This window comes from Sphaeramia orbicularis, chromosome 2 (genome assembly GCF_902148855.1).
Source record: "Sphaeramia orbicularis chromosome 2, fSphaOr1.1, whole genome shotgun sequence".
In the NCBI taxonomy this organism is placed as follows: domain Eukaryota; kingdom Metazoa; phylum Chordata; class Actinopteri; order Kurtiformes; family Apogonidae; genus Sphaeramia; species Sphaeramia orbicularis.
This window is the reverse complement of record NC_043958.1, coordinates 12,320,969-12,348,627: the sequence shown is the minus strand read 5'-3', so window position 1 is coordinate 12,348,627 and position 27,659 is coordinate 12,320,969. Positions and strand designations below refer to the sequence as shown.

Below are 27,659 nucleotides of genomic sequence, written 5' to 3'. Positions count from 1 at the left end.
TTCTCTTGTGTCTCCAGTGTTGATGCATCTCAGGGACATTCATGTGACAATGTTTGTCCCATAGAGAAGGAAAAGACCAGACAGTAAAATGAAGGCGTGAAAGTGACGCATCCCTACATGCGTACAGTGACATTCAACAGCAGAACCGGCTGAACTGAGTGCGTGATGTCAGGAGACACCAGCACCCTGTCCTGGAGGAGCATGTCTCCCACCAGCCAGTCAGATTCCTCAGATGTGTCTCCCACGGCAACTGTTGCCAGGGACAGCGTCTTTCCTGTGAAGATCATCAAGTTTGTTTCCTTAGTAATAGCTCCAACCTGGGCAAGAACTTCAAACTGGTCCGCTGTGAGAAGGATGGACTGTTTAAGGTACACTCTACTGTGCTCCTTTATCACTCTTTAAGCTTTCTGCTTTGCTCTCCATCTATGCGTTTCTCTACTGTTCTGCATACAACTGTTCCTCACGCATTCTTATCCGCTCTACTGTACACACACTTCTGAAGGGACTTGGAAGTGAAAGGTCATTCTTATGATATATTTATATTTTCATAATAATTGTTGGAGCCAAAATACATTTTTGCTTGTTTATTCCTCTTTTTTATTTTGACCTTAATTTAATAATTGTTTACTGGGTGTGGCTGGGATGATCGCCATGTAAGGTTACATATACTGTACCTGCTATGTGAGGTGGGTGGTGTGTGTGTGGACAGCCCCAAACAATTTTCTGACCGTGAGACAGAGTAAATTTGGTTGGCGTTTTCAGTGGGTTTTTTTTTTTATGTTAAGGAGCCTATTTTGTTTATTTATAGAAAGTATATTGAACAACGATTGTAACCTATAATGAAACACTTGAAACTTGATATCATGAATAAATGGATTGACAATTCAAGACAAAGAAAACCAGCTGGACATTCCATTCATGCACGCGTCAAAAAATACAACAGGTTGAACCCTTCCACACCATATTACAATAATCATAATATGTTTCTCTTGTGTCTTTAGGGTTATTTTTTTAATTCGTCTCAGTTAAAAATGAGTAAATGTTTCAATATTTTAGTTCTTGACTTAATTGACTATTCATAATTTCCTGATGAACAAACATTTTATAATACTTTGTGTGAATATTAATTATGTTCTGCATATAAAGAAAGGTTTTTAAGTACAAATAACTCTTTTATGTTGTTTTCATCTTGTTGTAAAAGATCCCAGAGTGCATAATTTTCCATCATCTTGTTATGACTTATGATTTTTTTGTATTGTTGTATTCTTTATACCAGTTTTGTCATGCTGTGTTTTTTTAATTTTCCATTTTCATGTTGTGTCTTTTATGACATTTTCCTTTTGTTGCATTTTTTTTAGGTTGTTTTGTCTTGTTGCATCTTTCTTGGCTTTTATAAGTAATTTAAAACCACATTTTTTTGGTCATGATAACAGTTTTTGCTACACAGTTTTATTTATGTCTCTTTTACCAGTATAATACAATTCATTTCCTCAGGTTGAGCACAAGAAAAGAAACAAAAGAACAGAAAACAAACAAATGAAATGACAGCCTGTGTTTGTGTCAGAATAGGGTTTAGTATGATCCACATTTTTTACCTGTATCACCTAGCTGTTGGGGCTTTGATGAAAATATCACACAAATCTACATGCATTTTTTTTTTTTTTTTAAAGAAAACAACCACAGCATTAGAGCTAAATGATCAGCAACAAAAAAATCACATCATGTGTACTTTTTTGCTGAAAACAGTATAATAAATGATGATGTGGTTTTTGCTTGGGTCTGTGCTTCACAAGCATATTTACTTATGAATGTAGAGTATGATTCATAAGTCATAGCATCTTTTTGGATATTACACTTGACCATATTTGATCAGATTTCAATAATGTTTTATAACTGCCTTAAGAGGACTAAAACTTATGTTATTTCAGTGTTAGTGCAAAAACCTAGTGAAGGCTGACTGTCAACAGAGGCAGCTGGAATCCTTATAACATCATGTACATAAAAACTAGTTAGTTATCTAGATGTAATGGAGATGTTTTCATCAAGGGAAAGGTAAAAATAGGCTCCATTTACTACTGTCAAAACAGGTGAAAATCAATATCTCTTAAATATTTTGTTGCCACTGTCCTTGATTTGGGTTGTTTTGTCATTTCCTTTAGATTGTGTCCTTAGTCCAGTAGTTGTCTTAACAGTATTTTTCATATGTTTCTAAAAGTGACAAGCAGCTACTAGTGTTTATGAATGTTGCACAGCCTAACAGTGCGATGAGTCTGTGTTGCAGGCTGTCATCAATGTAGTGCTTTCCAGTGGCTGCGTGGGTCCAAGACATTACGCACAGCCTCTGCTTTGGCCTTCTCCTCAAACACCTTAAGTCATCCCAGGTTCACTGGCTGCATCCTAACCTCACTATATCTGAACTAACACAGCGCTACGAACAACAGCACCTCGAGGCTGAATGGAGGTCAGACACTATAGTTTTATTTCCCTCTAAATTATGTGTTTATGCATGGTGTATGTTGTTTTTCTGAACCAAAAAAAAAAATCACTATGTGAGGTTGCATGTTTGGTTTATTGTACAAAGATGCAGAACGATTTACCTTTAGCTCTGACAGGGAAATATGAAAACTATGGCAGTACAACTTTAAAAGACTGCATTGCTAGTGTTTAAGTTTAACAGCTGTACACTGTATACGATTTATAATATTTGTATTTACATGAAAGTTACATTTCAGACATATAAATAATGGTTCACATCACAGCTTAATTTGCTCAGGCAATAGGTTTTTATAGTTCACGATGCTTACAGGCTGGCTACTAACATAAAAATACAGCTCTGGAAAAATATGAAGGAGCTGGTTGAGAGCATGAAAGATGAGACTGAAAAATCTGTGTTATTCCACCAAATATTCACTTCTGAATGTTAAAACGTTAGTTTGTTGTTGATATCTATAAACGGTTATGACTAGTTCTTTTGGCTAGCTCAACATATGAAAACGTGTGTGTAATTTATTATTTTGCCCATTTTTTGTGCAGACATGCCTCAATGACAGTATTTCCATGTGGAATCTGGAAAATATTGTCAGTAGTTTTCCACAGCCACTCCTATACATAATCTGTCTGAAAAGTATGGCAGCTCTCCTGTGACATCACATCCTCAAAGCTAACTGTGAAGGTTTGTTTGTGTAGATACGACCTGAGGATCAGATACATCCCTTTAGACTTCATGGAGGAATTCAGAGAAGACAGAACCACCATGCTCTACTTTTACCAGCAGGTCAGTAGTTGTCAACGCAGGCCGGCCCAAAAAAAGATTACATGGTTTTTGCTGGTACAAAGACAAAACATATTGCTTGTGTTGCTCTGTATCTGTGTCCGCCAACCTGAGGTGTGTGAAGCTTGAGTGGTACTGACTAATATTGAATGATGCATTTTGTCAAATGTTGAGTGGATATTTGGAGATCAGGTTGGTGTGTGTACCTGTGAATTTCAGGTAATTAATAAAAAAGATGAAGTTCAGCTGCTTCAGTGTTGTAATGCCTGCCCTCCATTGGTCTTTTGGAGATGCGGTGATGCACATCCAGCTGCAACCCAACACAGAACATCTGTGTGAATGTCTCTAGGAAATCCCAACTAGATTTATTGACACACAACATTATTTTTATTGTCAGACATTTTTCAAAGACATGTCAGACCTGCCTAAATTACATGAAATGAACCTTTTGACAGACACTTCAGTATATTGTGGTATGGATGGGAAACATTGGTTAGATTGTGGCTGCTCATTACTGACACACAATCTGAGGGTTTTTCCTGTTTTCCTTATCGATCAATCTGTGGTTGAAATGTGAAAAAACACCTGAAAATCTATAAAGTCCAATGCAGAATAAAGGCAAATTGCACTTAGCTTCAAAACTTTATGGGCCTGTTTGCACCAGTATATCATCAGAGCATAGTCATTTGTGTGTAAAGATTTAGGTGCATAAAATTTAGTAGGTTTTGTGCACATTTCTCTTTTGCAATTAGCTGGTGTAGTCCATTCATTTTGTATTCTCCAGTATGTGTATATGACACAGGACCCACTTTTGAAAAATGACAAACCATCAAGACCCAAACCATTCATTCAAATCTATAAATCATGACTAGAACTGAATTTGTGCATAATTTAATGTTTGTGACCATTTTAACTGATATTATACAATACTACTAGGCTTCATTGTAGAGACATATGTTTGAAAAATTTTGCTTTGTTTAATGCGTGTGTTATCGAAAACATCACTGAATCTTTATTCCAAATACACTGAGGTGGAGGTAAAAGGCTGATGTTTTTTTTCTTTCACTAGTCATACAAAAATGAATGTTATATGCACTAGTACTATCAAAAACATGAGTCTTGATTTAAGCTTTTTGAAATTCTTGAAACACAAATTTGTTTTATGAACCAAATAGATTCTCCTACAACCCACCTATGGATGAGAGGAAACTTGGCCTGCTGTAAACAGAGTCTATATATGCACTTATTCACAGGTACGGAGTGACTATATGCAACAATACGCCTCAAAAGTCAGTGATGGGATGGCGTTACAGCTTGGCTGCCTTGAAATCAGGTACTTTACTTTAATTTATACATAATGCTGATAAACGATTTTAAAATTATCATTCTATGTGTTAAGAAACAGCTCAGGAGGAAACAATTTCCTCTTGTAAAGGTTCATAAATATTTAACAGTTAATTGTGTCTGCAGGAGATTCTACAAAGACATGAATCCAAACGGGCTGGAGAAAAAGTCAAACTTTGAGCTGTTAGAGTAAGTTAATTAATGCCCTGTCCATTTACAAGCATCGAAACATTTCCTCTTCATATTTAACCTTCTTGGGTGGAACATCGGTCTATGTCTGTGGCTTTGTGTTCAGTTTCTGTTTCAACCTGTGCTCTTCTAAACAACAAAGTTCTCACTAGTTCTGCAAAATGATATGTTACCCACCTGTCTAACCACTGTGTATATGTATGCCACTATGAAAAGGGCATGGACAGAAACCACAGATGTTCCAGTTCATTGTCTTTACGGTAACAGACACAGTGTTATTTTTCATCAGGCTGTTGGTCTTCATACACAAGACCGTTACCAAAGTATTGATTGCTGTGGTTTCATTAGACTAAAATAAAAATGTATTTTACCGTGCATCTATTCGCTTAACCTGTGTCACATTCCTGTCACATTCAACCCCTGACATCACGAAGATGAGCATAAATACAATATAACTTGCTGAAAGTGTAGCTGTGTTTAAACGCTTTTCAACAGAGAGTGTTTAGTGAAAGATAAGTATTTTCGACATTAGCCCATAAAGGCCCAGTGAGACTTTTGTGGCAGTTCCCAAGTTAATTTTTCTCTATATTTAACTTTTCCTAATCATTCATTGTAATAATATCCTCTGTATTTTGTGTTTTTTCAGTGAAAATCATGTATTTTCCTATATTTAATTTACTGGTCATGTAGGTGTTCCACAAAAACTCAGAGTGAATTCAACAGTTATTATATCAGAAACAGAGAAAACTGAAGAAAAGTTGACATTTTCAGCAAAATCTATTATCATATGACTATCAACCAAGTGTCTGCATCCACTGTCATTGATCCAACTCCGTGGGTTTTACTGGTGAATCAATCTTGTAGAAGATGACAGTGTTTCCACGTTAACTATGGAGCCTCTGAACATCCAAATGGGTCATATCTGATGACCATGAAAAGATGACAAACTGCATTTTACACCAATTATTTACATGTATTGATAGGATTAATGGATCAATGGGTATTAAACAGTTTAGATCAGTAGATGCTTTTGGTCATCAATGGCTGTTTGGGTCTTTATGGGTTAAACTTGATATGATATAGCAAGAGAGATTAACATAATCAACTCAAGCAGAGACTGCTCCTAATTTTCAGACCTGAACCCCAATGAAAATGTCTGAATGCGATTTAGATAATGATGGATAGTTAAAAAAAAAAATCTGACTTGGTTGTATTTATTCACCACAAGTTGCATCAAGTACAAAAAGTAATGTGAAAGACTGGTGGGGAGGATGTGAAGATTCATAAATCCTGTGAGGTTTATTCCACCATATATTAATTTCTGAATAAGTTAAAACATTACTTGGGTTAAAAAAAAAATGTAATGAATCTGATTTATTTGCATTGCTTAAGGACTTAAAACACATGTTTGTTTTGATTGGTTGTAGCTTAATTTAGTCATTTTCCAACACCTCAGCCTCTCACTTTAGAAATCCTGTTCCTATGCACAAGGTGATTGAAATGTTGTGTACTATATTATGTTGACTTTCCACCCTTAGGAGGGATGTGGGGCTGGACCTGTTCTTCCCCAGAGAGCTTATCAACAGTATGAAGGTAGGGCAGACACTTGTTTTTTGCGCTTCCGTCTCATAAATTGAAGAGTATCTGTGTTTTGTGATTATGTGTAATGTGTATCAGCCCAAGCAGCTGCGTCGAATGATCCAGCAGACATTTCAGGGTTACTCCACTCTGAATCAGGACCAGTGCATGGATAGGTTCTTCACCACTCTGGCTCAGTGCTACAGCTACACACAGGAGAGCTTCGCCTGTCAGCTGGTGGTGAGGAATGAGCAACACCTTCTCATAACATTAGTTCATCTTTATAAGAAACACAGAAGTACTTATTGTATCCCACATCATCTTAGAGGTGAACCAAACCAAATGCGTAATGACTGTCTAACATTTGTGTGTTCTGTTTATAGCATGGCTGGAGTTTGACAATCGACTTGGTCATCGGCCCTGAAGGCATCAGCCAACAAACTGAAAACTCCACAGTGAGATCATGATCTTTCTCTTCCATTGAATTTTAGTTTTATGCTCATGATCAGCCATTTGTCATGCACAGAAGTGCTAACATGAAGCATGAAAGATGTGAAGAAACAACAAATAAATGATAAATAAATAAACAAAGGCTTTTACCTAATGACATGTAGTTCATGCCAACCTGTAAACAATGTGTAGGTATCCTAATAATGTCCTGGTGCAGCTAAACAGTGACTAATAGAAAAAATATTAACCTAAACTACAGACAATAAAAGTCATAATATCCTAAACGTGCCATAAAATCTTAACCTTAGTGTCACACAATTTTTTTTTATCTGCGTCGATCATTTCCAACACATTTAGAGAAGTGTAATACTTCTACTTCTGTAGAAGTGAAAACATGCAAATATATGAAAGCGAACACAGAAGGACATGTCACCTTCCAGTTTTTTTCAGTTACAGTACACTGCAAAAATAGGATGTCTAAAAACAAGATAAAAACACTAAATCTGAGGAAAAAGGCATTCAAAACAAGTGAAATGATCTGTCCATGCAGTAAGATAATTTCACTTGACAAGATTTCTTGAATTAACCTCCTGAGACCCAGGAAATGTCAGCAAAGTACGAGCTTTTTTGTTTTTTATTAAATAAGTGCTTATATTGGAAACATCATGATGCAACAGTTTTTTCAGATGCAGTTTTTAAATTTTTTATGGAATGTCCTTTGTGGTGGACAGTTTTCTTCTTTTTTTTGTAAAGTTGTGAAACTCTTGTCCACAAATGTGGACAGAAAACCCACAGCTGGGTCTTAGGAGGTTAAGATTGTTAAATCTAGAAATAAGCATGTCTACAGATGTATTTAGAAGACTTTAAAAAGGTATAAAATGCTGTTTTTAAGGTGAGATTACTTAGAATTTAACTTTTTATAGCCTCAAAATAGGTGAAATATACTAAATATAAGCTGATTGAGCTTTATGAAGATGTGTTCCTTGAGCCATAGGTAATAAGTCAATCTTTCCATCGTAGATTTCCTCTATTATAGCCACTGATCCTCACAAGGTGCATCAGTTTTGAGCTAGTTCCTTGTAATTGCCTTTTTGTAAGGAATTATGAGAATTTTAAAGAGGTATTTGTCTTCTTTCTCTAATACATCTCCAGGTAGCAGTCCCAGCAAAAAAAACTTGGGGTCCTTAGGAATTGTGAAAGTCATAATGCCCTCAATCATTTTGTAATATATCTTATTTTAACAGTTATTTACCTCATTTTAAGATTTCCTGCCTATTTGAGACAAAAAAGATTGTGTTGAAGGTTGTGTTGATTTAAGGTTATAGTGTAAAGCTGAACACTTAAAATAAGACATGAACTCTTAAATCAAAATAAATTATCTCACACTTCTAAATCGAAGTTTGTTTTTTTTTATCTTGGTAAGAACCAAATAATTTGCAGTGTATGAAGTGTGTGCCATATAAACAGAAATGCATGTTATGTTCAAGTAGAGGGATGACCTACAGTATGTGTCATTATATAACTGTGACTTTAATTTCCACAGCCGATCTGTAATGTCATAATTGTCCCCTGTACGTCTTTGTGTCTTTTTCAGCCCATGTGTCTGGCTGCGTTTGCTCAGGTGCGCAGTATCTCCTGTTCTGCAGAAAAAGACGGTCGGGCTCTACTCACCGTCCACATCGAGGGAGCCCAACAAGTAAAACATTTCATACTGATATGAAGTGACATGAGCAGATCATGTTTTGTGCGGGTGCATGTTCTCTCAGCAGGAAACTATATCTTTCATGTGGTTTCTGTTTTGGGTTGTGCAATGTGATATGATTTATTTGTTCATCTGCCCTAAGAATCAATTGGCAGTCATAATGGTAGTATCATCCTGGTGAATTGGGCACAAAATACTACATTTTAATTTCTAGAGTACGTCTGGTGATACAGGATTTTGGTTTTTGTGACACTGAGCAAAGATGCAAAATTAAAGTTGATATTTTAATGTATTATAGCAAGAATTGCATTTTACTTGTTTAAGATTGTATTTTTACTGTATATTTCAAAATGATCAGTATTCTGTGCTTTTTCTTTGAAAGCTAAACAAGTAGACTCATATTGCAATATTGTCGACATTAACCACATTAATATATTTTCACCAAGTTGTGGAGACCTGTTTCTTTAAAGGAGTGATATTTTGCTTTTTAAAATGGAACTATGCATTTTAAAATATTTCCCTGTGGTCTACATAAACTGTAAATGCTCTGCTTGGGTCTGAATTCTTCATTAATTCAACTCCACAGGTCCATCTTCAACCCTATTTCTGAGTAATGACACAAAAAATGTCGTTTTGAGCGCTGGCCCTTTAAATGCACATGACCCCACCCCCTTCCACGTTGTTGACTGCTGCTCTGTCCCGTTCAGCCACTTGTGTACGTTAAAACAACTAACAACTGAACATTTTAGGTAATCGGCTCGAAGTTTGGACATATTTTCAGTTTTTATTACAACCGCTGCTGATAAACAATTATGGCATGCTCAGAGAAATGTTCATCGGAAGTCTTGACCTTATATGTGCAAATGCCGTGACATAACTAGTTATAGATGTAACAAATTAAGAAGGAATTAAAAAAGGTTGTAGAAATCCACTCGATTTTTGCCAAAATGAATATAAAGATAGCTTTGCAGCACCTGGAGGGTTCAAATTCAAACTTTTTAAACTATTAGGTCCAAATACACAAAAAAAAAGTACCAAAGACTCATAAAAGTGGGTTTAGGAAAATATGATCCCTTTAAGATACATTTCCAGGTTTTGGTGTTGAATTAGAAGTTGAACTAATAACTTAAACTCCACTGTATTTCATGTTTTTGTTTGTTAAAAGTGTTTTGAGCAGCTGATTAAGGAAAACAACATCCTGCTCTGAAACATATACTACATAACATACATACTATTGTAACAATTTTTCATTTTTTATTTTCATCTTTTTTTGATACATGATACTGTTCATCATTGAAACACCCACTTCTTAGTCTACACTTAAAACTGCTGATGCACAGTATACATATGCATTTACCAACAGCCATACCACATGTCAGTTTTGATGAACTAACTGCACAAAGGATGTTGTTCTGGAAGTGTTGGTACGAACTGTGACTGACTTGAGCAGAAGCTTGATGTTGATACAGTCTGATGTGTTGAATGTTCGTCCTTGTAGCCGCTGTCAGTGAGCACCTCCTCCCTGGCTGTAGCAGAGAACATGGCCGACCTGATTGATGGCTACTGTCGACTGGAAGGGGCTGAAAAATCTCACATTAGCAGGTTTGGTAAAGGTACGTTCCACACAAATGACATCTGTGGCAATGATAATATACCATGCAATAAAATACTTCTCTAAATGAGTGAAAAAGCATCACCAGTACAGTGAGCAGAGATGGTTTACTTACTCTGTTGGTTGTAGTTTTGATTCAAATTGATTATAATGAACAATACGAACTTGGATAATCAGCATCTAATTTGCAAATGTCAATATTTCTGTTTGAACTTTAACTGTACTTATGAATAAACAGTTTGACATTTTGGCCTCAAATACTCCAATTTGGTGAACAGTTGAAACTGAAAATCATCAAATCAAATCAAATTTTATTTATATAGTGCAAAATCATAACAAAAGTTACCTCATGACACTTTACATATAGAGCTGGTTGAAACCAGACTCTCAAGCCAGTTTACAGAAACCCAACAGAATCTTCCAGGAGCAAATACTTGTGGGGTTAAAGAGAGAGGGTAAAGGAAGAGAAAAACAGAGAGAGAGAGACTGGGGGAGAAGGGAGGGATGTAGGGGGAGACACATGGATGCAATGGATGCACAGCAAACTGAACTTGAACTGTTAAAAAGTAGATCAGCTGGTGCTAGTACAATTACCAATAACTAGAACAAATGTCCGTAACTGTTAATACTACTACTACAAGTACAAGTATTAACAGTGGATGTACTACTACTGTAACTGTTACTAAAAATAATAGAAACCTCTACCATCTGTGTAACTATATAATAAACACTATCACAACTATATGGATAAGTAAGTGATGACGATGAAGGCAGGCGAGAGGCAGGACCACAGCAGTAGGTCCAGAGATGATCCAGGGAAAACCTCTGATTATCCAGGGAAAACCTGTGAAGTGATAAAGCACAGAAAACTTGAGTCAAAGCAGTTGGTAAATCCTTCCTTTCATTCCTCAAAAGTGTAATCCACTTTTTATAAAATCCTTTGAGAGTTTTTTGTTTGAGTAAAAACTTTTGAAGCAATTATCTGCTTTTTACAGGAAGAGACGCAAGGCCAAAACTGCCTGACATTCCAAAACCGTGAGTGTATTTACATTTTTAATGAATCATATTGGAAGGTAGCACAGTGAGTCATTACACTGCAGACTGTGAAAAATAAGCTTTATGCTGTACATGTACCTTCAGAACTTATATTGTCATTAATGTCGGGATTATTGTTTAAAATAAAATCTTGAAATGTGGGAGAAAATGACTCATATTATGGTTATGTTGCTTTTTTAAAATATCTTCTAGTAGTGCTCTCAGAGGTCCTGAAAGAGGTTTGAGTAAGTCTAATCCCTGATTTTGTCTTGCTAAATTCATGTGGTTTATGTTACTAATTTGACTGATTAAAAATGTAATGTTTTGTCCCCAGATTCAGACATTTATGTGGAGATTCCAGAGGGTTCAGGAGCTGCAAGTAAGTGTTTGGCAACTTTTTTCATTATTCTTTTTCAAGTAGAGTTGAGGCCCAGTGCACCTCAGTAGATACAGGCACATAGAGGGAATATGCTATCCAGGGTAAAAGTAGTGGGTTTTTTTTTTTAACAATTACTAACGTGATTAAGTTGATTCACAAGGTTGAATCAAACACTAAGAGTTGTGAGATTATGTTGAGTGGATGTAAATGATAAGGCTTAGAATATTTAGAAAGATGTTGATTCTTCAATGATTAATTGTGATTAAATATGATTGTCCTAAATTAAAAATTAAAAACAAGGATATCAGTGAAAAAAACAAATGCTTAGTCAAGGCTGTTGTTTTCCTGTGTGTTGAGCAATTGTTGCAACATAAGAGTCATTTAACAAAATTTAGAGTTTTTAAAAGGAAGTTTGGTGGAAGAGGAAAACCTCCAAAACCATCCTCAAACTGAAAACAAAATGTAGTCCAACACCTCTAATACTGAGCTTCAGGGTGCAATATATAACAAATATAGTTGAATTATCAGTCATTTGTAAAAGGCAAAGACCTGTCAGATTCAGTGCAGAAGAGGTTTAGAGTACTGACTTTCTGCACAGATATTCACATAACATGCTCACATTTAAATATGTGAACACCCACATAATTAATTTTTTTTCAGAATCCTGTTTTGACAAACTAACTGATTGTCAGATAAACAAAATACAAATAATAATTTGATAATGTGTAAATTATCCAAACAAACAAAAAACAAAACAAAACACAGATATCTACAAAAACAGCATCATTAAAAAAAATTAATCTTAAAGTCATTTACAGTGCCCCATAAAAAAGTGTAAACCTGACGTCTAAGGCTACATTCAGACTGCAGGCAAATGTGGCCAAATCCGATTTTTTTGCCCATATGTGACTTGAATCCGATGTGTTAAAGACAGTTGTAGTTTTTGCCTAATTTTAGCTGTCTAACCACTCATTATATTATGCTGAATGTGCAGTCAAAATGACACTGGATCAATAATAACGCAAGCAATTTACAAAACTGACTCAATTTTACGCAAATCCATTGAAAGCCTATCATTTATAAGCTACTCACATTCTGATTCATTACTAAGAGTATTTACAATTTTCCTTTCATCATTACCAGACACCAGCAGTGCAGAATAATCAACAAATATCTGTAAATGTCTGAAGCTAAATGCATTTCCTGTGATACTTTTTTAATGTGTTTATGTTCAGAGAAATGCAGGATCTCCAGAGATGACGTTTTCTTAGGTCGCATTCTGGGTGAAGGATTCTTTGGAGAGGTTCATGATGGAGTTTACAAAAGCCCAGTGAGTCCGCCTGTTAAATCAAATGCGCAGACACAACACTTTTATCCAGCAGCTCGACTGATTGATTATTTGTGTGTTTGTAGACAGGAGAGAGGATCCGCGTGGCAGTCAAAACATGTAAAGACTGTTCTGCTGATGTCAAAGACAAGTTCCTCAGTGAAGCTGGTGAGTGCTGTGGCTGATTACTTCCTTCAGAAAAATCCGAAAAAGCACATCACAGACACACTTTCATCTCTCAAGGTATTTGTGGTGACTTGACTGAAATATCACTCTAAGGAACATGACTTGAGTTTTCCTGAGTGTTGGTTTAACCCATAAAGACCCAGTGGTACTTTTGTGGCAGTTCCCAAATGAATTTTTCTCTCTATTTAATGTTTCTTATGACCATTTATTGTAATATAATCTTCCGTAGTTTGTGTTTTTTTTTCAGTGAAATCAGATGTTTTCCTATATGGAATGTATTGACGATGTAGATGTTCATACAAACTCAGAGTAAAGTTGAGCGATTATATCAAAAACAGAAAACTGAAGAAAAAGTGACATTTTCAGCACAGATGTCATTAACTGAACATAAAACAAGTGTCTGCATCCACTGTCATTGATCCAGCTCCATGGGTTTTACTGGTGAATCAATGTTGTAGAAGATGACTGTGTTTCCACGGTAACTACGGAGCCTCTTAACGTCCAAATGGGTCATATCTGATGACCATGAAAAGACGACAAACTGCATTTAACACTAATTATTTGCATGCATTCATAGAATTAGTGGATCAACGGGTATTAAACATTGTACATCAGTAGGTGATTTTGGTCAACAGTGGATGTTTGGGTCTTTATGGGTTAATCCAAGAAAACACAGAGCAGACAAACAAAGTGTGATGACTACAGAAAGGATTGTTTCTTCGTTTGGGACATGTTGGGGTTTTTTGTGTTGCCTCAGGCAGCAGATTACTGTAGTCAACTTCCTGTCGCCTGCGTGTTTTTGTGACAGAGCTGTGGTCGACTCAGTAACAAGAGAAGAGCTCTGAAAAGAAATAGCTTTTGTTTCTGAATACACAGACTAAGGCATAGATGTACAAAGGTTATTATCTACTGTTTGCTCTCCAGATCACTCACATGGTTAAATCGCACCGTAATAGTACATTTTAAGTGTGTTGTTAAAGCATCTTCCGCTTCTAACAGTTACAGCTTTTGCCACAAAAAACTGACCACAGATCTTTTGGTACATATTTTTTGTTGTTGTTCAGTATACATTATGGTACTCCAGCTTCACTCAGACTATGTTAAAGTCCAGCTAGAAGCTTGCAGAGAATGTGGCGTTTAATTAACTGTAAAAACTTAGTATTACAGTGTGTCGTAGTGTCATTTTACACAAGAAATAATTTTTAAAAAAAAGTAATAAATCAGTTTGTCATTTTCTGTCTCTATTCATTGCACATGTATTTATAATATACGACGGTAGATCATGTTGTTGGATAATTTTAATTCATTATTAACATTACAGTTATTTCACATCAGGCTAATTTTGTCTAGGTTTCTTTTGTTTTTTTCTAAAATAAATGAATTGTAAAAAGATGCTGCACAATTGCTCTCCATAAAGATGTTTAATTGTTTGTTACAGACTTGATGAAAAACCTGAACCATCCCCACATTGTGCATCTAATTGGTGTCATTGAGACTGATCCAGTCTGGATTGTCATGGAGCTGTATGAACATGGAGAGGTATGTGTGTGTTTTTGTGATGTTTTAACAGTTAAATTTCCAGAAACTCACACCAAGTTGTGGTTGTAGTAAATGCTTTTTTCCCCTTAAAGTTGGGGAACTATCTGGTGGAGCAGCAGTACAACCTGAGTACTGCCATGTTAACCCTGTACTGTCTGCAAATCTGCAAAGCCCTGGCCTACCTGGAGGGCCTCAATATGGTGCACAGGTAACACTGTCACATGACAAACACCACCTAAATATATCCGTGCCTCGTTTCTTTAAAATATCACCAGATGTACTCATGTCTGCTCTCTGTTCTCTCTATAGAGACATAGCAGTGCGAAATGTCTTAGTGGCATCTCCTGAATGTGTCAAACTGGGCGACTTTGGTTTGTCACGTTACATCGACGAACAAGAGTATTACAAAGGTACGCACACACACTTTCACACACAGACACTGCTCAGCATTTCAGTAATGTAACACCAACTGTCTTCAGCAATGAAACACATCATCATCTCAGTTTTTGTAGAAGTAAGGTTGATACATTTCTCTTCTCTGTGCAGCCTCACTCAGTCGGTTACCGATCAAATGGATGGCGCCAGAGTCAATCAACTTTAGACGCTTCACCACAGCCAGTGACGTCTGGATGTTTGGTGAGAAACAGCACATCTCTGTGTGAGCAGCTCATGACAAAACTAGAATCTGCCAGAGGGGGAAATGTCTATATTAAAGGCGTGATATGTTGCTTTTTTAAATGGAATTATGCATTTTAAAACATTTCCCTGTAGTCTACATAAACTGTAAATGCTATGCTTGGGTCTGAATTCTCCATTAATTAAACTTCACAGGTCCATCTTCAATCCTATTTTTGACTAATGACGCCAGAAAAGTCGTTTTGAGTGCTGGCCCTTTAAATGCACATGAGCCACTTCATGCCCCACCCCCTCCAGGTTGTTAACTGTGTTACTCTGTCCTGTTCAACCAACAACTGAATATTTTAGGTAATCAGCTTAAAGTTTGAACATATTTTCAGTTTTTACTACAACCACTGCTGCTGACAAAGAATTATGTCGTACTCTGAGAAATGTTCGTCGGAAGTCTTGACCTTATATGTGCAAATATCGTGACGCAGCTAGTTATAGACGTAACAAATTAAGCAGGAATTAAACAGGTTGTAGAAATCCACTTGATTTTTGCCGAAATTAATATAGTGATAGCTTTGCAGCAACTGGAGGGTTCAAATTCAAACTTTTTGAACTGTTAGGGTCCAAATACATAAATAAATGCACCAAAAACTAATAAAAGTGGGTTTAGCTAATTATGACCCCTTTAAAGTAATTCTAGTGGTGCAGAACTGGTTGTGGTTTTGTTGCAGGTACCAGAGTGGTTCACTGAACTTGATCATTTGACACAACTGACATTTTAGCTTCTTTCATCAAGAAAAACACATGATCATGAGAAAGATAATGATGAATAATGAGTGGACTTTTCTGTCCAGGCGTCTGTGTGTGGGAGGTTTTCTCCACGGCCCAGCAGCCCTTCTTCTGGCTGGAGAATGGTCAGGTGATCAACCAGCTGGAATCTGGAGTTCGACTCCCCAAACCACAAAGCTGCCCCCCCATCCTCTACTCCCTGCTTACCCGCTGCTGGGCCTATGAGCCGCACGGCCGGCCGAATTTTAGCCAGCTGGTGTGCTCCCTGAGGTACTCAGCTGCACCCAGTACACATCCACTGGAGGTCCATTCAACCAGTTGATCTCCAATCACATCATTGACTTAAACTTTAAGTGTGTTTATTGTTTTGTATTGTTTTGTAACATTAATAAAAAAGACATATTTAACAAGAATTTCCAAGTGATAATAAATCTATCAGGGTTCTTAAAAAGTCTTAAAAGCCTGGAATTTACAAATCTGCAATTAATACCTTAAAAAAATCTTTAAAAGGTATTAAATATGATATGGTGGGTCTTAAGTTATGGTGCTATAAACTTATTCGCTGTATTGTGTTTAAATGTGTCTGTTAAATGTCCAAACTGCAAAGAAAGTAATATTAGTCAACTCAGATCCACCTGTTTCAACCCGATAATTTATATTGAAATTAGGAACCAATTATTGCTAACTTTGCAGCCCCCGATGAGAAATGACTTGGAACGGTGGGAATCAGGGCGTAGGAGTAAATAAATACATTCTCCTAAATTCTAGGAGTCATAAATTTTTGCCAGTATGGCTGCGAAATAAGCTGTGAAATGGGCATTAAATGCTGTTCAAAGTAGTCTTACAAGGTCTTAAAAAGTCTTAAATTTAACTTGTGGAAACCTGTAGGAACCCTGATCTATGAATCATCTATTATTAATCAGATATTAATGAACTCAGTACAATAAGATACACTAGAAAATAGCCACAAATGTTATTTTCAGGTACACATTATGATGTGCAACGACTGCCTAAACCTGTGTATGTTTGACAGTGAGATCCACAAGATGGAGGTGGAGCAGGAGGCCAGACCACATCGATGTATATCACGGTCCATCTCAATCGATTTTGACTCCAAACGCATAGAGCCGCCTCCAAAGGTACATCTGACATTCCTGTTCACTGTGAGCCACTAAACAAAAACAAAGCTGATTTAACCTGGAATTTTGTTTGCTTTCTTTGTGTCATGTGGTGTTTTTTATTTGCAGTGACAATTTTAATGTTTATTTGAAAACTCTCATTTTTGGTCCAGTTTGAGTTTACAAAGTTATTTTTTCACTAACAGATTTAGTTTCAATTGCTTTTTTTGGTTTTAGGGTTGATGATGATCATTATGAATTATCCATCCATTCATTCATTCATTCATTCATTAATTTTTTGCTTAGTCCTTGAGAAAGTCGTGGGGATACAAAAATGCAAACTTTACACAGAAAGAAATTGTCCTTAGTTCTATAGAAAGAAACAGGAAACATACTTCAAAGAGACAGTCTCATAAGTTACACAAAAATCATAATACGAATAAAAGGACAGGAAAAAAACACTTGAGATCAGTCAGTTACAGTTTAATAATTTAATACCTTAATTTCTCTTGGTAAAAAAGATTTTTGGTAGATATTTTTGTTTTTACACTTTCCACAGATCACTAACTATGTCAGAACCTTTCCTCTTGGTACTCAGCAGTTACTTGTCATTGAGCTACAATTATGGTTTCCTTATTGTTTAACTCGCTGTATTTACCACTTTGACATTTGACATCCAGGTGTCTAATCTACCATGTTAAAAAGACACTGCTTTCTATCAGATTCTTATCTTTTCTGGTTCAACCCAAATCCTCCAGGATTCTTAGAGAGGTTTTAACCTGTGCATTGGCTTTTAAAAAAACATACTCTGTGTTAATAAAATTAAGATGGCAGTCTTTGTATGAGCCCAAATATTTAACATGTTTAATCCTGTAAAACCATTTGTATCATATTTGCTACCCCAGGTTATCTTATCAACAAGATCAATACTTTCCTTAAAAACTTGCACTATTTGACCCGATACATGTTTTTTGTCCCCTGGTGGATTATCATCCCACTACAGCCAATGGAAAGGCTCTTTTCAATATGGCTGCTAATGTTAAATCATCCAACAAACATTTTGTAGGAAAGTCTTTGGTAAATTTCAAAAAGTTATGTTAAGAAGAACACTTACATTGTTTTTCGGTTGAAAGTTGAATAATATTGAAAATATTGAAATTATGGTGCCATTCAAGGGAAATAAAAAGGCTGTAAAAAGTTTTATGTAAAAAAAAAAAAAAAGAAAGAAACCCCTACCTGAAACGTTCTATATTTTCAAAATGTTACCGATAAAATCTATTTCTGTATCCAGAGTTAGCGTTGTTGTGAGCAAAAAGTTGCCAAAACTGCCCAGTGTATTGAATGTGATACAAAAAATATATCATAAACAAAATGATATGGCAACATTTGTTGTTTGGATTATGTTAAAAAGGCTAATGAACATTTCAATTCCAAAAAATGTGAATTTTGTGGCTAGTTTTAATGGGTCAGGTTTTACAGGGTTAAAGGTTTTCAACTGTTCTGTGATCAGTGATGTGAGTGTTTATCTCTGCAGAGGTGTTACATATTTAAAATACTGATGTTGACATGCACTGTCTCCTTCCTGTAAGAAAATGTAACAAACTTCATCAATGTTTTAAATAAGTCCTCCCTCTGCGCTGAACAGCTTTTCACCTCAGCAGTTCTTTCAGTGGTTAAGACTCTATGAATAACCTTTAATCTTATCTTCAACTCTAGTCTCATCTTTAAAGACAAATTCATAGGAAACACTCATACTTCTATTCATTTCCTGTTCATTCATTTTATGAATGTGGTCCCTGAATTAACTTTAGAAGTTCCTCCTCCGTTGATTTTGATCATCTTTATTGTCAACTCATGGTTTCACAAGGAGCTCATGCATCAGCAGCTAATTTCACTTCTTCTAATGGTTTCTTATGAAACTGAGCAAATGGGCATAAAACATGTGTGTCTTATCGAATCTTTCATGGTTTCTTATTATATTTACATGCTCTGATTCTTTGCCCTTACATTGTGTTAGTTTTCATACATTTATAGTGTTATCAAAAATGTATTATTACTATCATTAATCCTTGTAGATCCCACTTGTTTTCTGCTCTTCATGTTTAAGTCTGTTTTTAAATTCAGTTTTAACTCTGTCCAAAGTGTCACAACAAACAAACAATGAATAACTGTGTTTTGAATTTAATTTTCTAGAGAAATCTAATCATTAAGACCTCCAACCCTCCAATATGACTGCTAGAAGGATGATTTGTTTTTTCAGCTGCTTCTCTCTCTCTTTCTCCAGCCCTCCAGAATACAAGGCGGCACCCTCCCTCGAGGCTCAAGCTTACAGGTGTCCATTTAACACACACATCCTACATGTCTGACTTATTCTGAATCCTCTGCTGGGATTTCCTGTTCACTCACAGACAATGAAAATTGTCTGCAGATGCAATAAACATGTTTTGCTCTGATATTGTACAGTAAAATGTTCCTACTGGTTTTCTGTAGAAGTCAGTTCTTTCAATGAACACAACATCCCAAATTACGTCATAAGACGAAAGGAAAGTTGTTGTGTGACTCATTCTGCAGTGGCAGCTTCTGATCAGTTTTTAATAGACCAGAGCCTTGAGCAATACTGTGGATGCAAACTAGTTGAGGTCATGTGACTTCATTTCTGATAAAAAAAGAAAAAATGAGCATGAAACAAAGCGTCAAATCTGCAGAATCATCCTAAAGGTTCAGCTGAACTGCACAAACTTCAGTTTATCAGGCAACAGATGGATTCTTACATAAAATAACTGTAAAATGCATCTTGTCTGGTGTTGAAATGCTGATATTTACTGTGTTTGTTGATAAAGGACATTGACAACAGACCAGTATGGGAGAAAGAAAGAGAACGAGTGGAGGACACTTTACAGAGACAAAAAATGGAGATGGAGATGGATAAGCAGTGGCTGCAGCAGGAGGAGAGGCAACTGGTGAGAGCTGACAGCAGCAATATACAGTCGCGAAAACAATTATTAGACCATCAAAAGTCATCAAAAACAATGGTTATGCAATCAAGTACTAACTCCTGTGTGTATCATGTGACTAAAACAGACAGAAAAGAAAACATGGAATGTCTAAAAGCACTGTTTTGGGCAGTACAGTGCCATAGCTATTGATGTAAGAACTGAAGTAATTTTGGTTATTATCAAGAAAACATGGAAAATGGAGAGATATCAGCTCTGAAATTAAATTCTTATGAGCTATTTTTGTTGTTATCATTATATTTGTCCAAACAGATGTACTTTAGTTGTACCAGGCATTAAAATGAACAAGAAATTGATGAAAACAAGGGTGGTCTAATAATATTTTCCGCAACTTTATGATGGAGATCATGTATTGACACTGTTAGTTTGCACACAAAGCACAGGAAGCAGTGTGTAGTTGAATAGTAAAAGTGATGTGTGTTTCAAGCTAAAGATGTTTGACATGAACATGACCTGTGACTGACTCAGTAACGTTACTATCACTCTCAGTATCTGTCATGAATTATTGTATAATTAGTGATTACTGAGTTCTGCTCTTTAACTTAATATAACATGTATTTTTAACTGCAGGATCCTGTTGTACGACAAGGTTCACTCACCAAGGTAAATTATCTCAATCATTTATTCATAATTATTATCATCATTATTTAGTCTTTGTAACAAAAAACTAGGGCTGCATGATTTGGTGAAAAAGTCACCTTGCAGTTTTTATGGATAATATTGCAATAAACAAATTGAATCACCAGTTTAAGTATTCGGTTTTGAAGGTCACTGTCCCTTGGTATCATTTTCACCAGATTTATGCATATTCATGTGACCTTACACTGCACATGCATAAACCTTCACGGTCTAAACAGAGACTAAATAATAATTTCTTTAACATTGGTGTAAATGACAAACACATTGTATTTACAGAGACAAATGCAGATCATGTTCAAATAATTTAAAGGTCCGGTGTGTGACATTTAAGAGGATTTAATCAAAGAAACTGAATATAAATGATTTTGTTTTTTTTTGTGTAAAATATAATAACAGTGCGCAGCGTTACAGTTCATTACTGTCTACATACTGTGGCGACCAGAACCAACACCCTCTTAACCACAAAGCTCAGAACTGACAACACAAACTCTGAGTCTAACAAGGGACGTCCACAACCTCCTGCAAACTGCAACCTGAAAAAGCATCTTGATTTTACAAAATGACACTGGATCTATGCAACAAACAATTTATAAATTCATAACATGGACAAAGTAAATATAAGAGAGCATAAAAAAAGAAAAATAGAACTCTTTAACACTGCAGTTTAATACAGTTGTTGCTGTAACAGATTTAATGGCTTTAGTTTTAGTGTTAAACCGAATCAATGTACTGATTAAATAAGATTAGATTAGGATTGACACAGAATCATAGGATAGTAAAATTAAAAATAAGGATTAAAGTAAGAAATACAAAATGTATAAAACAGATATAAAAGTATAAAGTAGTGCTCAGTAAAAACACAAATAATAAAGTGCAAAAAATATATGTTAAAGAGCAGAGTATGAACAATATTTACAATCTACATGGTGTTTTACCTGTAACTTGAAATAAAATTAATCATGCCCACATAAACATTTTTGTGCTAGTTTGAGCGATATATTAGAGCGTGGATGTCAAACTGATTTTAGTTCAAGGCCTTCACAGAGCCCAATTTGACCTCAAATGGACCAGATCAGTCAAATAAGCATAATGACTTATAAATAATGATAACTCCAAATTTTAGTGCAAAAAAGTAAAATTACAGCATTTACAAACTATCCTTTCAGAAAAAATGTGAATAACCGGAACATCCATGAAAATCCTGAATTTTTAAAAGAAAAATAAGTGTAATTTTAATAGTTTTATGCCTTAGCTGATCACTTCCAGATCACAGTGGATCTACAAAGACCCAAAACATTTAGTAACAGGTGTTTGGAACTGAAAAATACATAATTTAACATTATGATCAGAACAACTTGTCAAAGTTTAATGATACCCTTGATTTTGCACTTTGGAAATTCATCCTTTGGGCCAGATTGCACCCTTTGGAGGGTTGGTTTTGGCCCATGCTGTATGTTTGACACCCCTATATTACAGCTTCATCTGTTATAAATAATTATGACCACTAGGTGGCAGAATCACACCTCTCAGCATGCTGTATATCTGAGGAAACCACCCCAAGTGTTTTTCATATAATAGTGAAGTATATTTCTATGCATTTGTTTTTTGTGCAGCTTCTAAAAGTTATATTTGGAAAGACGACCAAAATAATACACTGTATATCTGTCTGAAAGTTTGAAGGTTTATTGTATTGAACAGAAATGAAACATAAAGGATTGAGTGAATGTGCTGTAAACAACCAGACTGATCAGCATTATTGGAGCAGCAGCTGTTCACTGATCAGTCACTTATGTGTGAATCTGGTCTGAGGAAAAGTCTGTTAAATGAAGTGATTTAAAGATGAGATTTGTTCATTCTCCTCTTCTCTCTGTCGTCCTCAGCCTGGAAAACAAACAGAAAATGGTGAGTCAACTTCAGAGCTCAAATAAACACTCACAGTACGGTGCAAAATTCTGACTCCACCTTTAGCTTTGTTGTGTTTGCAAGGTTGAAATGAGTACACATATTTATGTATATGTGCACAGCCTTAAAAGTCACACAAAAAAACAGAACTAAATGTGTTGTAAATGTTAAAGTCACTATTTAGCGTGACCTCTGACCCCGTGACAAGAAGCAACAAAAACAATTGGAAACATCTGACATGTTGAATAAAACCTGGTTTTAAACATCAAAAAATCATTGCAATAAAGCTCAAATTGTCTGAACAAGCAGGTTAAAGCCACATTAAAAGCAAAGGGAGGTCACACTAAATAGCACCACTTTGGTTTATAGAAGCTGTTTTTCCCTGAAACTTTAGTTTTTCCTGCTGTTCATACTTCACATCAATCAGATTAGATCTAAATACAGACACTGCATATGTGTGATCAATTTAACTTTACTGAACCAACAAACCTAATTCTGGACTACATTCATTTTTAATTGGTTTAATTTCATTGGTTTTATTTGTACTATGTTGATTTCATGTCTCTTTTTTATGTGTGTGATACCCATTTCTAGTCAGTTACAGCTTGTAAAGACTTGGTTTGTCGCCTCTAGATTAATTGAACTTGCTCTGTGCATCTGGACTAAGTCTGTGTTCAACTGTGTGTTAATAGTTTGTGTATTTGTCAGGTCCTCCAGAGAAGCCCCCAATGCCTCCTCCTATTGCACAGGTACAAATTCAGATACGATCGCACTTATTGTCTGTCTGAAATGTAAAATAGACCTGGGTTTATTAGTAAAGTTTATCAGTTTTGATCCCCATTGGCTGCTTCACACCACAGCAGCTACTCTTCCTGGGGTTATTAACAACATAAAAACAAAGCACCACAATTTCTCACTACTTGCTCAACAAACAGGATGTACATACACTCAACACAACAACACTAAACATAACTAAAATTCATTTTCATTTCATTTATTTCGTTCATGGTTGTGCATTTCATCAGCACACATTCAATAATCATCAGGTGAACAAATATGTACACACCCATGCTCAAAAAGAAGCAGGATGAAGAAAGTCTTATATTTCCTGCCCCCTTCTAAATAATAATAGCCTTAATGGTTAGCTATACACAACTAGCTATAAAGTCATACTATATAAACTCAGACAAACCAAACAAAATACTTCCAAAGATAATACAAAATGAATACAAAACCAAGTGCAAAACTACATCACCAGGAAGTACAAAATAAACAAAACCTAGGTAAATATATACCTAATGAAATGATACAAAACCATTACGATACCAGACCAAAATAAGTAAATAAATATGTCGTAAGATGCAAAACAAATACGAAGCAAAATGTAAAAACTTACAACTGTTCATATAACCTCATTGTTCTGTCTTTATACACTTTTTTCAGTTGGAATATGTTTTTACAGTTCTTTTAGAAGTCCTCATTATAAGAGTTTAACACCCACCACTGATAAAGACATCTGCTTCAAACAAGCACATAATGCAAAACAATTACTACAATAATAAATATAAATAATATAAGAATAAATAATATAGTCCATCCATTTACAGAAATAGTGACATGTACAATATGTAAGTTGATGAACGTCGAGTTGATGTAAGTTGATGAAAATGTAAGTGTGTTGTCTTCTGTTGTGTTGTGTTATAGCCTCGGCCCACAGCTGAGCTGGATCGATCAGGCGATGAGGTTTACACCGGTGTCATGGCGATGGTCAAACAAGTGGTCCAGTTGAAGAATGAAGTCAACACTCTGCCTCCGTCTGAGTATCCCAATGCTGTCAAAGTATGTTGTGTGTATGAATTAAACCAACAGGGATTTTGACACAACATTCACACACAGAGCTTGGTTAATATGGGATGTACTTGTGTCTGTAAAAATGGTGAAGCAAAAGATTCAAAAAGCACAAACATGTGCAGCTACCATTCAGTTTACATCTTGGAGGGTAACCTGTTGTAAGCAGCAGAGGGCGCTGTTGCACAAAATCAAATCAAGCAACATATTTAATGTGTTTGTCCAAATGAGTGAAGCATTTCCAACACATTCAGCTGGACTGTGCATCCAAGGGGATTGAGCTTATTCTTCTGGTCTGTAGAGCCATGGTACTGTGTGGCCCAGAACAACCCAGTATCAAAAACTGTCCCGCTTCTCACCCTCTGGTTAAAATGTTGCTTCTCGAGGTGGATGGATTAATGGGTCCGACAAATGAATCTGCACCAAAAGGATATTTTACAAACTCTCTGTATTAGTAGAATTTGGCTCTAATGGTGACTGATGGTTAATTATAGGTTTCTCAAACTATATTTGTGACTTTAAGGGGAAGTTATAACGCCAAAAATTTTAAATTGCACATAGAATGAGCTTCTGTTATTTTTACAATTAGTTTGTTCAGTCTCAGATTTTTTGACTGAAGTATGTATTATTTTGAATTGGATGTACAGTTCACAGTTTTCTATGACAGTCAAGATGAATGTTTTTCTGGGACAGGAACATTTTTAGGGGTAGTGTTCTTCTTACTTTTGCTTCAAACTCTTGTTGTTATATCTGACGAAAAGACCCAATATTGATCAAAGTTAATCAGAACAACTGCTGATTATAAAACTATGATTTATTCATTTTAGTCAAAGTGGCTGCGTTTGAATATGTTCAGATTTAAACTACATTCTCTCTGGTTTTGTAAAGAAGATGTGTCGACCAGTAAAACAGTGAGGATCCGTGATGTATTTCTATGGGTTTTTAGACATGGTGGAGCTCTACATCACTGGCACAGAACAGATATTGGAATGTTTTCAGCCTTTTGATAGGATTTGTTGACAATAACAAAAGTGTAGAAAATCACCAAACTTCTTCTTTACTTTCACCCAAAGTGAAGGTGTTGTTTAAAGTGGTGTGGTTTGATCTACTTTGCCCTTTGACCTTGTATCTCCTCCTCCCTGTCTGTCCGTCCCTCCCCTCGTCTCCAGGTGGTGGGCGTCACTCTCCGCAGCCTGATTCAAAGTGTGGACCAGATCCTGCCGTCCCTGCACAGCTCTGTCACCACAGAGGTGAGACGTCACTTTCTTTAGTTTGACTTCTGGACATTTAGATCCAGACCACGCATTGTTTCATCAGCAGATCTAAAGGGTTTCATCAAGTCTGTTGTTTGCAGTACAAGGTTTTTAAAGACCTTTGACTGGTCTGGAGGAATCCTGGAAAAGTCATGTTATCCAGGAAAAGGATTCTGTGTTTCATGGACTTGACTTTGAGTGAAATATTAATTTGTTGGTCTTTTCTTTTCGTTATTTCACATGGCAATGAATCATGAGGTACCAGGTTAAGGCTCTGAAAGTGCACAAGCTCAGTAGATTTCAGTGATAATTAAATCATTACATTTACTTTTGCTTTTTTTTTTTTGCACATTTTTTTGAAAAGACTGAAAGTTAAGCCTCAAAATGAATCCTGATGTAGGTAGGGTATCATTGAGCAGAAGGGGCAACGTGTATATGTTCCTTTAAACACATAAGAAGTATAATTCACACTGTCCAACCACAGAAAAGTCTCTGTCTAGTTCTGCTGCCTTGGAGACGCTGAGCTGTGTGATCTGATCTGTCGTTTGGTCTCAGATCGAGGGCACAAAGAAGCTGCTGAATAAAGACTTAGGAGAGCTGATCAACAAGATGCGCCTGGCCCAGCAGAACTCCGTCACGTCTCTGAAGGAGGAGTGTCAGCGGCAGATGTTGGCAGCTGCTCACACTTTGGCGCTGGACTCCAAAAACCTCCTGGATGCAGTTGATCAGGCTCGAGTCAGGGCCAACTTGGCCAAGCCCAGACCTGACAGTCCAGGTCCTGAAGATCCAGGGGAATGAAAGGTACAGACACTTTACATGAAAGGACTGACACAGACGACCTGGACTTTACAGTCGCCTGGAGGCCGGAGGACTTCAGATCCATTCAAAGATATGATCATATATTGGAAATCTGTCCCAAAATATGAATTATATTGTGAATTAAATTAAGATGAACAAATTCAACTAGTACAACATAGAGGCAAATGATGTTTTGACTCTTTAAAGTTCTTTATTCTTTATTTTTACTATTAAAAAATGAAATCCTATGTCTAGTTTTGTTTTTTCTTATCATTTATCTCTGAACAACTTCCCAACATTTATGATCCACCATGCATAAGTATTGATAATCAAAAAAAGTTTTGTGTCTGTGTATGTTTGTGTTTTGTGTGCACAACTTTAAGTTACATTTGTCATGTCAACATGTCCAGACAGATCAGCCTTTAAGGGCCAGATTTACAAAGGCAGCGCACATTAGCAAGGCCACGATCCAGGTAAAAAAAATCAAGAGATACCGACCCCAAGGACACAGAGGTCTGTAACTCCAAAATTAAGGGGTTCATCCTTGGGACATGAAAATGAGTGCTGTACTTGTGCAACCCAACAAACTCTTTGAGGGTTTACTCTACGCCCATATGTGCCTCCCTGATCCTTTAAAAGAAGCTCATAATGTGGGTGGACAGCAGCTCCTGTCTCCTCTGAAAGCAGCAGCAGGCACTCAGCACCCAACAGGTAAGGACCATCTAGAACAGTATTTTTCAACCTTGGGGTCGGGACCCCACGTGGTGTCGCCTGGAATTCAAATGGGGTCACCTGAAATTGTAGTATTTGATAAAAAATAGAAACTTACTAATAAAAAATATGTGGTGAGTTGAGAGAGACAATCACGATACATAAAAGACATGACAAACTCTGAAGCAAGATGTTCAATTTCAAGACAAACTAAGAAGGTTTAAAAATGATCCATCCCATGCAGAAGTGAATGGAACATCCCAACTGATCACCTAAACATGTCTGATTTATAAAGGTTTGTTGTTTTTATGATCAGAAGTATTTGTTGCTTTAATGGAACTCTTTTCC

General features: G+C 36.2%; 1 protein-coding gene across 1 annotated transcript; it reads left to right on the top strand.

The window, feature by feature from the left end:
• The first annotated feature begins 165 nt into the window (after positions 1 to 165).
• On the top strand, positions 166 to 26,855 carry LOC115435912 (protein-tyrosine kinase 2-beta-like). The gene is given in 31 exon segments (XM_030158541.1): positions 166 to 289; positions 292 to 368; positions 2,282 to 2,323; positions 2,325 to 2,461; positions 3,187 to 3,274; positions 4,525 to 4,604; positions 4,742 to 4,804; positions 6,343 to 6,397; positions 6,482 to 6,622; positions 6,766 to 6,837; positions 8,427 to 8,528; positions 10,033 to 10,147; positions 11,142 to 11,181; positions 11,395 to 11,426; positions 11,516 to 11,560; positions 12,796 to 12,890; positions 12,974 to 13,055; positions 14,512 to 14,612; positions 14,705 to 14,820; positions 14,922 to 15,022; positions 15,159 to 15,248; positions 16,094 to 16,298; positions 17,062 to 17,167; positions 19,431 to 19,478; positions 19,987 to 20,106; positions 20,731 to 20,763; positions 22,680 to 22,701; positions 23,410 to 23,450; positions 24,406 to 24,540; positions 25,719 to 25,799; positions 26,358 to 26,855. Coding segments are annotated over 31 exon segments (2,832 nt in total). The 3' UTR covers positions 26,601 to 26,855.
• Positions 26,856 to 27,659: the final 804 nt, after the last annotated feature.